The sequence below is a fragment of the Salminus brasiliensis genome, chromosome 1 (assembly GCF_030463535.1).
Source record: "Salminus brasiliensis chromosome 1, fSalBra1.hap2, whole genome shotgun sequence".
In the NCBI taxonomy this organism is placed as follows: Eukaryota; Metazoa; Chordata; class Actinopteri; order Characiformes; family Bryconidae; genus Salminus; species Salminus brasiliensis.
This window is the reverse complement of record NC_132878.1, coordinates 15,318,947-15,330,393: the sequence shown is the minus strand read 5'-3', so window position 1 is coordinate 15,330,393 and position 11,447 is coordinate 15,318,947. Positions and strand designations below refer to the sequence as shown.

Genomic DNA, 11,447 nt, shown 5'->3' with positions numbered 1-11,447 from the left:
TTACATTTAAATAAGCCTGACCCATTATATATCAGCAGCTGGTCTGCTCTGCATTATAACAAAAAAAAAAAAAAAACATACAAGTACAAAAAAGGCAAGTTACATTCACAGTTTTGCAGGATTATATAAGTAGCCATGGTTTTGAATCACATGTATCTGTGTCGCTTTATTTTCAGCAGCTCAGCTTGTTGCTAACATGATCATCTTTATCTTCATCATAAATATATAGCTGGTGTACAGCTGGTGCAGTTATTCTGAAAAACTAAATCTTCAGGATCATACAGCATTTTCACACAATTTCCCACTACGTAACAAATTCCTTCTCTAAAAACAAACAAACAAACAAACAAGAGTTTTTCAGTCTATTACCAGTTGTCATCTCTTCTCAACTGGTTTCAAATGTTACGCATCATAGCAGGCCTCATACTCATACTAAAACTCATACTAAAACCAGTAACTACAAAATAAAACAAAAAATATATAAAAGGCTAAAAAGGTTTATATGCTGATTTCTATTCATTTTGCAAACCCACAGCCTTACTGATATACTGAAACCCTGATTCTGGACAGTGCGCAGGAATAAATAATAAAGGATCATGACTTACATACAACCTACCTACCGACAACCTACAAATATCTTTCTATTACAGGATAAAAACATCAAGGTGGCTCCTCATTATGGTGTCTTTCACTGCCTTGAAGGTAAAACGGATGTTTTCTGTGTCGGTGGCGCATGTGTAATGTGAGTACATGCGCTTGTGCTCTGTGTTCTGCTCTTCATACATTGTAAGAATGAACTTCTTCGCAGCTTCAGTGTCATTCTTAGGGCCTGGAAAGAAATGGACAAATATAACAAAATTGAGGACAACCCATGGAAATATTTTCTTTTAAAATATACTTTTTTAAACTAATTTTTTAAACTAACTAACATTTGGACATTACATCTGCATTTTAATAATATAGAGAGATGAAGGTAATACAGCTCAACAGCATGTATAAAATGTAATTAACCGAAATGCAAATTTCTTGTGTGGAAAAGCGTCCAAGACACCAAAGACACCTCCACATTTATTATTATCTAAATTGCCTAAAATTTTTTATCAACTGCAGATAATTAGAAAATGGGGGGGGGGGGGGGTACAGGTAGCTCTCACCACAGTTGATGTCAAAGTACAGCATCTACAATCAGAAAGAGAGTCTGATTTTCATGGGAGGTTTACAAGGAGGAAACCTTATCTGGTTTGGTAGATGCTGTACTTAGACATAAACAGTCAGAAAAGATTTAGCAGGATCTGAAGTGGTGGTGCACTGTTCTACTGTGCAGTGACACCTGCCCGATTATGTAAAACAAACGCAGCGTCAAAGGGTTTCAAAAAAGAAACAAGCCTGGTGCATTTTGGAAAGACGTCTTTTCGCCTGGTAAATCTAAATTTTAATTTTGGCCAAAGTGAGCAAAGTGCATTTGGAGAAAAAAGAGTGCAGAAATTCATGAGGGGGGGCTCAAGCATGCTTTGAGCTTGTGTTGCACCCAGTGGCTGTAAAAAAGTGGAGATGATGATCCTAAACACATCTTAAAATCCTGAATGAGCAACCTGAAACGGTGCAAGCTAAAGATTTTGACATGGCCCTTACAGTCTCCAGAACGAAACATTATCGAAAAACAGACTCAAGAGAGCAGTGCATGCGAGACATCTCACAAAACTAGAAGCTGGCTACAAAAAGCGTTTACAGGCTGTGGTTTACAGGTACTCGCTATTCAGGCTGCCCAATCGTTTGCTTAGGGAAAATGTTAACTTCATGCCTTTTGGAAATCAGGTCATCTTTACTTGCTTAGCTATTCACAGTAATTTTACACACATCTTGTGTGGAAGCATTAACATTCATCTAACTTCATCTAAAATGTAAGCATTAAAAAAAGCATTATATTATTATATCTGTTTTTTCCCATCTTTATTTTTATATCATATCACAAGTACAAGCAAAATTAATTCTGCCTTTGCTGTTTCAGTAGTCTCGAAAGCCTATCTATCTATTAAAAATCTCACCCTTGTATTGGGGAAAGTAGTCTGCCAGGTTGGACTTGGTGATTTTCTCTTGAAGAAGATCTTTCTTGTTGAGGAAGAGGATGATGGAGGTATTTTGGAACCATGGGTAGCTAATTATGGTCTTAAACAGAGCCTTACTCTCCTCCATACGGTTCTGTAAGAGGGGTGGAATACAAGACATATGGTTTCTTTGAGTCAATATTCCTCTATCAGCTGAATTGTGATTTTGGTTTTTAGTAACTGTGAGAAGCAGAGCGAAAGGACATCCCACCTCATGGGCATTCTCAAGCAAGACCTGGTCATATTCGCATAGTGCCACCAGAAAGATTATAGACGTCACATTCTCAAAGCAGTGGATCCATTTCTTCCTCTCAGACCTCTGACCTCCAACGTCTACCATCCTGTAAGCACATTGGCTTGCATGTCATAAATACATATTCAAATGAATAAACAGGGATGCACTGATCCAACCACACTACTCTAGAAATCTAAACTCATGGTATTAGTGCAAAGTACGTAAACATCACATCACAGTCGCACCAAAAACATCTCCAAAATCTCAACTTTAAAAAATTTTGAAAAAACCTACTTAATTTTTAGTAAAAAGATTTTTGGAGCATCTTTATTGGTCCATTCTTTCACATGTTCACACAATGTAAAGGAGAACTTCCAGAATTAAGAAGACAGCAAAAAAAGAAGATACACTGTTTGTATGTGAAAGTGATTTTACGCAGTGAGGTGGATTCAGGATTGTGAATTTGGTTTTGAATAATTTTGTCATATAAAGTTTACAGTAGCAGACTATCACAATTTTAGAATGACCAAGACACAAAAAAACCACAAGATTGTACCTGAATATTACAGAGTTGAGGTCAAAGGGGTACTCAATAATTCCAGTGGTGGGCACTCTGACTCGTAGGATATCCTGGATTGTAGGTAAGTAAAATGCAGAGGAGATTCTGTCTATGTCATCCAGGTAACTAAGAAGCAACAAGTTCACAAATATTTACAACCAGAAAAGCCACAAATATTTGCTAGAACACATAAATTATATTTCACAATATTTAATACATAATAATATATAATTTAATACACATAATAAACAGATATTATAAATGATATGTTTACTTACATAAGATACTTACTTACATGAGTAATAGAGCATGCCTTGCAGATGTCTTTATTTTTATAAATCAGATAGTAATAAGTGCTGGCTTTGGTACACAACAGCATAATCCAAAACAGCATATGGTCAGAGGAATAGCAATGGTTAGAGGAACTCACTATTTGGCAGAATCCGACAGCTGGAACTCTCTCTTGCGTTCGTAGCATTGCTGCATGCCATGATCACTCCATACACTCTTTATGGCCTCAGCATAACGGGACTCCATAGTGTTCACCGTTTCTAACTCTACACTGCTTATTATTGCAGCAAATGTCTGAGAAAAAACAAACAAACACACACACTTGCTTTTGTCTTATCTGGTCTTAAACTTCTCCTAGATTGAGGTATTTATAGAACTGCATTTGAATGTCTTTGCTTCTGTCAGAAGCTGTCTAGAACCTACGGTTTGTAAGGAGCTACATTAATCTTTTTCTAGGCAACTTCTGTTTGATTAGTTGTTTTTTTTTTGTCAGACAGCACCTGTTATTTATTTCCAGTAACTTACATTTAGCCAGTCAGTATAGGTTATTTATTTTTCCAGAGTCAAGAAACAACTGAAATACATATTTTCTCTTTGTGTTATCCTCAACAACTATATACAATAAAATAATAATACATTTTACATTATATTTAGATGGACAATCAGTTGTTCTGAGAACACCAGCATTGTATGTTTTTTTGTTTGTTTGTTTGTTTGTTTGTTTTTTACTTTGCTTTTCTCAGCAAGAGCTTCTTGATCATCTACACAAAGTAAAAATGTTGAGTCATGTTTATCTGATTGGGACAGTCTTGGTGGCCTGCCGAGTTCCTTAACTAATCTCAAAAATATCACTTGTACTTCATGGCTGTTTTCACTGGAAACTTTTGCACACTACTTTAAATGAAACCTGGTGTTGTAACTATTTCATATCGAGCTCTGATGTCTTGGCTAACAAGTGCTTACTGTGTTTTTGTCATCTAGGAATTTGATATCCAGGGTCTTCATGGCATTGATCAAATCATGAACTGCTTTGAATATATTTTGGAAGACGAGCTTGGTGAAGCCTCTTCTGTCCTCTTCCGAGTAGCCCTTTCCATGGATGATTCTCATCTGCTTGATAAAGGTGCTCTTACCACTCTCCCCTGTACCTAAACAGATTTTAAACAAATTGGTTTAAGTCTCAGTAGCAGGCACCAGGATTTGAAGGGGGATGCAAGGGAATGTCTTCCCCTTTACATCACTTTTAATTACAGTCATCATATGCTACAGATTTGAAATCTACCCATATATGAGATTAACACAGACATGTCAATGCCTCAGGATGCACCACCACAGCCACTGCAAGATTTTAAAAAGCTTTTTTATATTCGTAAGCATCATCAAGTTTGATGACCTAAACTGGGTTGTAACAACATGGTATTCAAAACATACATATGATCACTGATGTTTAGGCAATTTAATCACAATGTAAAATGATGGGTATCTAGAAACACTTTTACTCTTTGATAATGCAGTACAAAAAGTACCTCCCAAAGCACAGCCACCACCCCCCACCACCTTTTATTGGTTCAGCCACTAAATACAGTGACATGGTTGTTTGTTCATTCCCAAGAATTACCATGAAAACTTAATCTTCTTCCAGACAATCAATCCCATATGTCCTTTCTGAAGGATATCAGATGCATTTTGGCATTTCAATAAAAAAGACTACTATAGAGCTACTTCCATGATGTACTGCATCAAATAATAAAGATGGTCATTTCAGAAGACCAAACACCTTCTGCAGTCTGCAGTAGTCACTGTTCGACATGAGGACAAGAGTTGTGCCAATATAAGTCAAAGAAGCTACTATTAGGCTAAAAACAAGAATAAAACAATTACCGACATTAAATTACTATAATGAATATCATTAGGCTATGGTGGATGGTGAAAGAATCCACACTATCGTAAAGAAACCCATATTAACCATTAACAGATAGCAAAGTGTGGAGCCAAAAGGAACTGCCCACAATCCATAGCATACCACCTTATCTGTAAACCATCTGTGAAACATGGTGGTGGGAGTGTCATGGCTTGGGCATGTATGGCTGACACAGATACTGATACAGATCTCTGTACTGACGATGCTGAAGTAGCACAATGAATTCTGAGGTGTATAAGAACTTATCTGCTCAAGATCTAGTACATGCCTCTGAACTCATTGAGTGGTGCTTAATCTTACAGCAAGACAATAATCCCAAACACACTACACAATTCACACAGCCCTCACACATCTGGAGGGCAAGGACCTGTACGTGAGAATGCTGTCTATCGACTACAGCTCATCATTTAACATGGTCATTACAACAAAACTGTCAGAAAAGCTCCTCACTCTCGGACTGACACCCACCCTCTGCAACTGGGTGCTGAACTTCCTGACGGACAGACCCCAGTCAGTCAGAATTGGCAGCCGCACATCGAGCACAAGAACTGTTAGCACTGGGACCCCCCAGGGCTGTGTGCTGAGCCCCCTGCTATACACACTCTTCACGTATGACTGTGTGGTCTCCCAGAGCAACACCAGTATCATCAAGTTTGCTGCTGATACTACAGTCATCAGACCGATCGGGACGAGACTGCATACAGGAGGGAGGTGGCTAATCTGGTGTAATAACAACAATCTTTCCTTGAATACCTTGAATGGTGGAGAGCATGAAAACCTTCAAATTCCTTGGATCAGTGACGATCTCACCTGGTCACACAACACGCACCACATCATCCAGAAGTCCCATGTCAGCCAATATTCTCAGCAACTTCTACAGAAGTACGATCGAGAGTGTTCTTACCAGCTCCATCACGGTCTGGTACAGAAACTATACCACTCAGGACAGGAAGGCTCTTCAGCATGTGATCAAGACTGCACAGTCAATTTCCGGAGCAGCCTTCCCCTCACCGCAGGACAACTACAGGACCAGGGTCATCAGGAGGGCCCACTGCATTATCAGGGACTGTACACACCCTCAGCACAGCCACTTCACACTCCTACCATCGGGCCGATGCTACAGGAGCGTGAAGTCCAGGACAGCCAGACTGACAAACAGTTTTTATCCACAAGCCATCCGGCTTGGAAACACCTCCTCCCCCTTTCCACTCTGAACTGGCTGAACTCTGACATGCACCCAGTAATATAAGCCTGTTTTACGATACTGTTTACTGTTGTACTTGCACAATGCACATGCACATCCATACTCTCCTGTGTAATATAGTATTATACTTACTCTGTTTCTCTCTTTTTATAGTGAAATTTATAAGATTGTTGGTAAATAGCAAAGTAAGAATTTCCTTGTACAGTGTAACTGCGTGTTTAATAATAACAAACAAGGCCCGAAACAAGCAAGAGCTAAAGATGGCTGTATTAAAAACATTATGGAGGGCACTGTACATATACAGTGTGTATGTGACATTATGACCTCAACATTTTAAAGCCTTGACCCCCACTAATGTTAATGATCATAGCCCCCTCCTCTTGACTATCACTACAATAACCTCTACATTTCCACCGAAACACCCCACACAGGTCCAAGGCCAGCTATAGGTAGCATAGTTGTAGTTGCTTAGGGTCTTCCACATCTTTGCTTTGCATCAGTGAAATAATTTCCTAATCCAGTACCTTTGATGGTTGTCACTGATCATTATAAAAACCAGTGTCACTGATTCACTTCTTATTGTAAGAAAAGATCTGAAAACACACCCTTCTACACTCACAAATCTAATCACCAATCTTCTACCAGTTCTCCTGAAACACACTACACCAACCTTCTACACACTCCTCCACTAAAACACACTACACCAACCTTCTACACACTCCTCTACTAAAACACACTACACCAACCTTCTACACACTCCTCCACTAAAACACACTACACCAACCTTCTACACACTCCTCCACTAAAACACACTACACCAACCTTCTACACACTCCTCTACTAAAACACACTACACCAACCTTCTACACACTCCTTTACTAAAACACACTACACCAACCTTCTACACACTCCTCCACTAAAACACACTACACCAACCTTCTACACACTCCTCCACTAAAACACACTACACCAACCTTCTACACACTCCTCCACTAAAACACACTACACCAACCTTCTACACACTCCTCCACTAAAACACACTAGACCAACCTTCTACACACTCCTCCACTAAAACACACTACACCAACCTTCTACACACTATTCCACTAAAACACACTAGACCAACCTTCTACACACTCCTCCACTAAAACACACTACACCAACCTTCTACACATTTCTCCACTAAAATACACTACACCAACCTTCTACACATTTCTCCACTAAAACACACTACACCAACCTTCTACACACTCCTCCACTAAAACACACTAGACCAACCTTCTACACACTCCTTCACTAAAACACACTACAACAACCTTCTACATACTATTCCACTAAAACACACTAGACCAACCTTCTACACACTCCTCCACTAAAACACACTACACCAACCTTCTACACACTCCTCCACTAAAACACACTAGACCAACCTTCTACACACTATTCCACTAAAACACACTAGACCAACCTTCTACACACTCCTCCACTAAAACACACTACAACAACCTTCTACACACTCCTTCACTAAAATACACTACACCAACCTTCTACACATTTCTCCACTAAAACACACTACACCAACCTTCTACACACTATTCCACTAAAACACACTAGACCAACCTTCTACACACTCCTTCACTAAAATACACTACAACAACCTTCTACACATTTCTCCACTAAAACACACTTCACCAACCTTCTACACACTCCTTCACTAAAACACACTACACCAACCTTCTACACACTCCTTCACTAAAATACACTACACCAACCTTCTACACATTTCTCCACTAAAACACACTTCACCAACCTTCTACACACTCCTCCACTAAAACACACTACACCAACCTTCTACACACTCCTTCACTAAAACACACTACACCAACCTTCTACACACTATTCCACTAAAACACACTACACCAACCTTCTACACACTATTCCACTAAAACACACTACACCAACCTTCTACACATTTCTCCACTAAAACACACTACACCAACCCTCTACACACTCCTCCACTAAAACACACTACACCAACCTTCTACACATTTCTCCACTAAAACACACTACACCAACCTTCTACACACTCCTCCACTAAAACACACTACACCAACCTTCTACACACTCCTCCACTAAAACACACTACACCAACCTTCTACACATTTCTCCACTAAAATACACTACACCAACCTTCTACACATTTCTCCACTAAAACACACTACACCAACCTTCTACACACTCCTCCACTAAAACACACTAGACCAACCTTCTACACACTCCTCCACTAAAACACACTACAACAACCTTCTACACACTATTCCACTAAAACACACTACAACAACCTTCTACACACTCCTCCACTAAAACACACTAGACCAACCTTCTACACATTTCTCCACTAAAACACACTACACCAACCTTCTACACACTCCTCCACTAAAACACACTACAACAACCTTCTACACACTCCTCCACTAAAACACACTACAACAACCTTCTACACACTATTCCACTAAAACACACTAGACCAACCTTCTACACACTCCTCCACTAAAACACACTACACCAACCTTCTACACACTCCTCCACTAAAACACACTACACCAACCTTCTACACACTCCTCCACTAAAACACACTAGACCAACCTTCTACACACTCCTTAACTAAAACACACTACACCAACCTTCTACACACTCCTTCACTAAAACACACTACACCAACCTTCTACACACTCCTCCACTAAAACACACTACACCAACCTTCTACACATTTCTCCACTAAAACACACTACACCAACCTTCTACACACTATTCCACTAAAACACACTACACCAACCTTCTACACACTCCTCCACTAAAACACACACCAACCTTCTACACATTTCTCCACTAAAACACACTACACCAACCTTCTACACACTCCTCCACTAAAACACACTACACCAACCTTCTACACACTCCTTCACTAAAACACACTACACCAACCTTCTACACACTCCTCCACTAAAATACACTACACCAACCTTCTACACACTATTCCACTAAAACACACTACACCAACCTTCTACACACTCCTTCACTAAAATACTCTACAACAACCTTCTACACACTCCTCCACTAAAATACACTACACCAACCTTCTACACATTTCTCCACTAAAACACACTACACCAACCTTCTACACACTCCTCCACCAAAAAAACACTATACCAACCTTCTACACACTCCTTCACTAAAATACACTACAACAACCTTCTACACACTCCTTCACTAAAACACACTACACCAACCTTCTACACACTCCTTCACTAAAATACACTACACCAACCTTCTACACATTTCTCCACTAAAACACACTACACCAACCTTCTACACACTATTCCACTGAAACACACTTCAATATACAGGATATATGGCACTGAATCATAATGCAAGTCAGACATTATGATGATTCTCAAGGAAACGTAAGGAAATTTCTCTAAATGGAAATTTAATTTTACTTGAATTTTACTTTACACCAATCTTCTTCACATTAATTCATTGAAACATGCTCCACCAATCTTCACATTTTACCTCACAACACATCAGTGATCCACAACCCTGGTCCTTGAGGCCCACTTCCCTCCATATTTTAGTATTTTCTTTGCTTTGACACACTATCTTTAACTCAGTATGAGCTTGTCTCTCTAAAAACACAAGAAGTAGAAGATCGGTTCTGCAGTCCAGCTCTGCTTTACTTGGTTGCTTTAGCTTTAATGACAAGAAGGCTTTATAGGAGTTCTCTTTCGTTCTCAAAAATCTCAGAAGTTTTCAGAAGCTTCCCTTATGCTAATATGGGGGTTCTTGTGTACTGCAGTAGGCAGAATTAACTGGCCTCTAGTGAGTAGAGGAGAGATTGACTGGGATGAAGACTGGGATCTACTATATTTATGTAATCATACTGCAATATATGTTCCTAATGATAAACCACCTAATGTTTTTAATTGCCTCACACACACTTTTAGAACTGCTACAATACTTGTGCTTTCCAGACATGCATTAAATGAATGAGATTGATGAATGTTAATCTCTGTAAAAGTCTCCCCCCCAAACAGGTTTGTTTATGTAAACTCTATTAAGATGAAAAGAAGGAAGCACTACACTGTGTTTGTTCATCTCTTCCTTCTATCAGCCAAACGATGGGCACACCTGATTAGCAACATGCACAACACAAGGAACTAAATTTCATTCAAATACAGAGCCAGAACTGTGACTAATTATTCAAGCTCAAGTTAACTTTTATAACTATTTCCAACTTCTACAACCATACGTTATTCCTTTAACAAACTCCATACTGTAAACTATACTAATTACTCAGGAACCATATTGTTTTTTGATAACATGCTTCTGTGACAAACACCATGGTCATTTGGCTAGATCAGGTCGTTTTCAAAGCCACAGAGAACAGATATACATGTTTGCATTTATTTGCATGAACACAGAACATATACTCTACTGAAATGTTGCCGTTTTACTTTAGCACATGGCAGCATATGACAAAAAAGCCTTTTCAGTTCTTCAAAACTGATACAAGAACAGAAACATACCTAGAAGTAGCAGCTTCACCTGTCGATGGGCTTCCAGTTTGTCAAGTTTCAGCTGTCTCTCGATCTCTCTGTGAATCCTGTGGCGCTCAAGGTCTTCATTAGACATGCAACAGTCATCCATGTTCCCAAACTAAAAATGTCACAGGAACAAGTCCGTTGAACTAAAAGGTCGTAAAGCAGTTGCTTTGGAAGGTCAGGAAAACCTTTCTTTATATAAGAGCAGTGTAGTTCAGTGCTGAAAAAGAAGGCCACAAAACAGATTTCATAAACGACCAGGAGCGAAGCATCAGCCACACAGGTTATTCCACTGTCTGTAGATGCTTTGCTCCTTCTGCTGGGCATGGGGCGTGTTTAATGGAACCAAAGCTGAGCACTAGACCTGAATGGACTTCATTTTTCTCATTCTTTCCTCATGCCACTTTTCCTACTGCATACTTTCTTCTCTCTCCCTCTCCAACGGGCTCACCTACTGAATGACAACACATCTGAAGGTTCTGGTTTATGAAGTGGAATCATTTATTCCATAACAGCTGATTAGAAAGCATT

The 11,447-nt window shown here is 39.3% G+C and overlaps 1 protein-coding gene across 1 annotated transcript; it reads right to left on the bottom strand.

Moving 5' to 3' along the window:
• Positions 1 to 644: 644 nt before the first annotated feature.
• Positions 645 to 11,022, bottom strand: LOC140537933 (guanine nucleotide-binding protein subunit alpha-14-like). Its single transcript, XM_072660262.1, has 7 exons — positions 10,902 to 11,022; positions 4,154 to 4,338; positions 3,330 to 3,484; positions 2,897 to 3,025; positions 2,317 to 2,446; positions 2,046 to 2,199; positions 645 to 829 (listed from the first exon to the last, which is right to left on the bottom strand). The coding sequence occupies exons 1-7, from the start codon at positions 11,020 to 11,022 to the stop codon at positions 645 to 647; spliced, it is 1,059 nt and encodes a 352-aa protein (XP_072516363.1).
• Between the last annotated feature and the right edge of the window lie 425 nt (positions 11,023 to 11,447).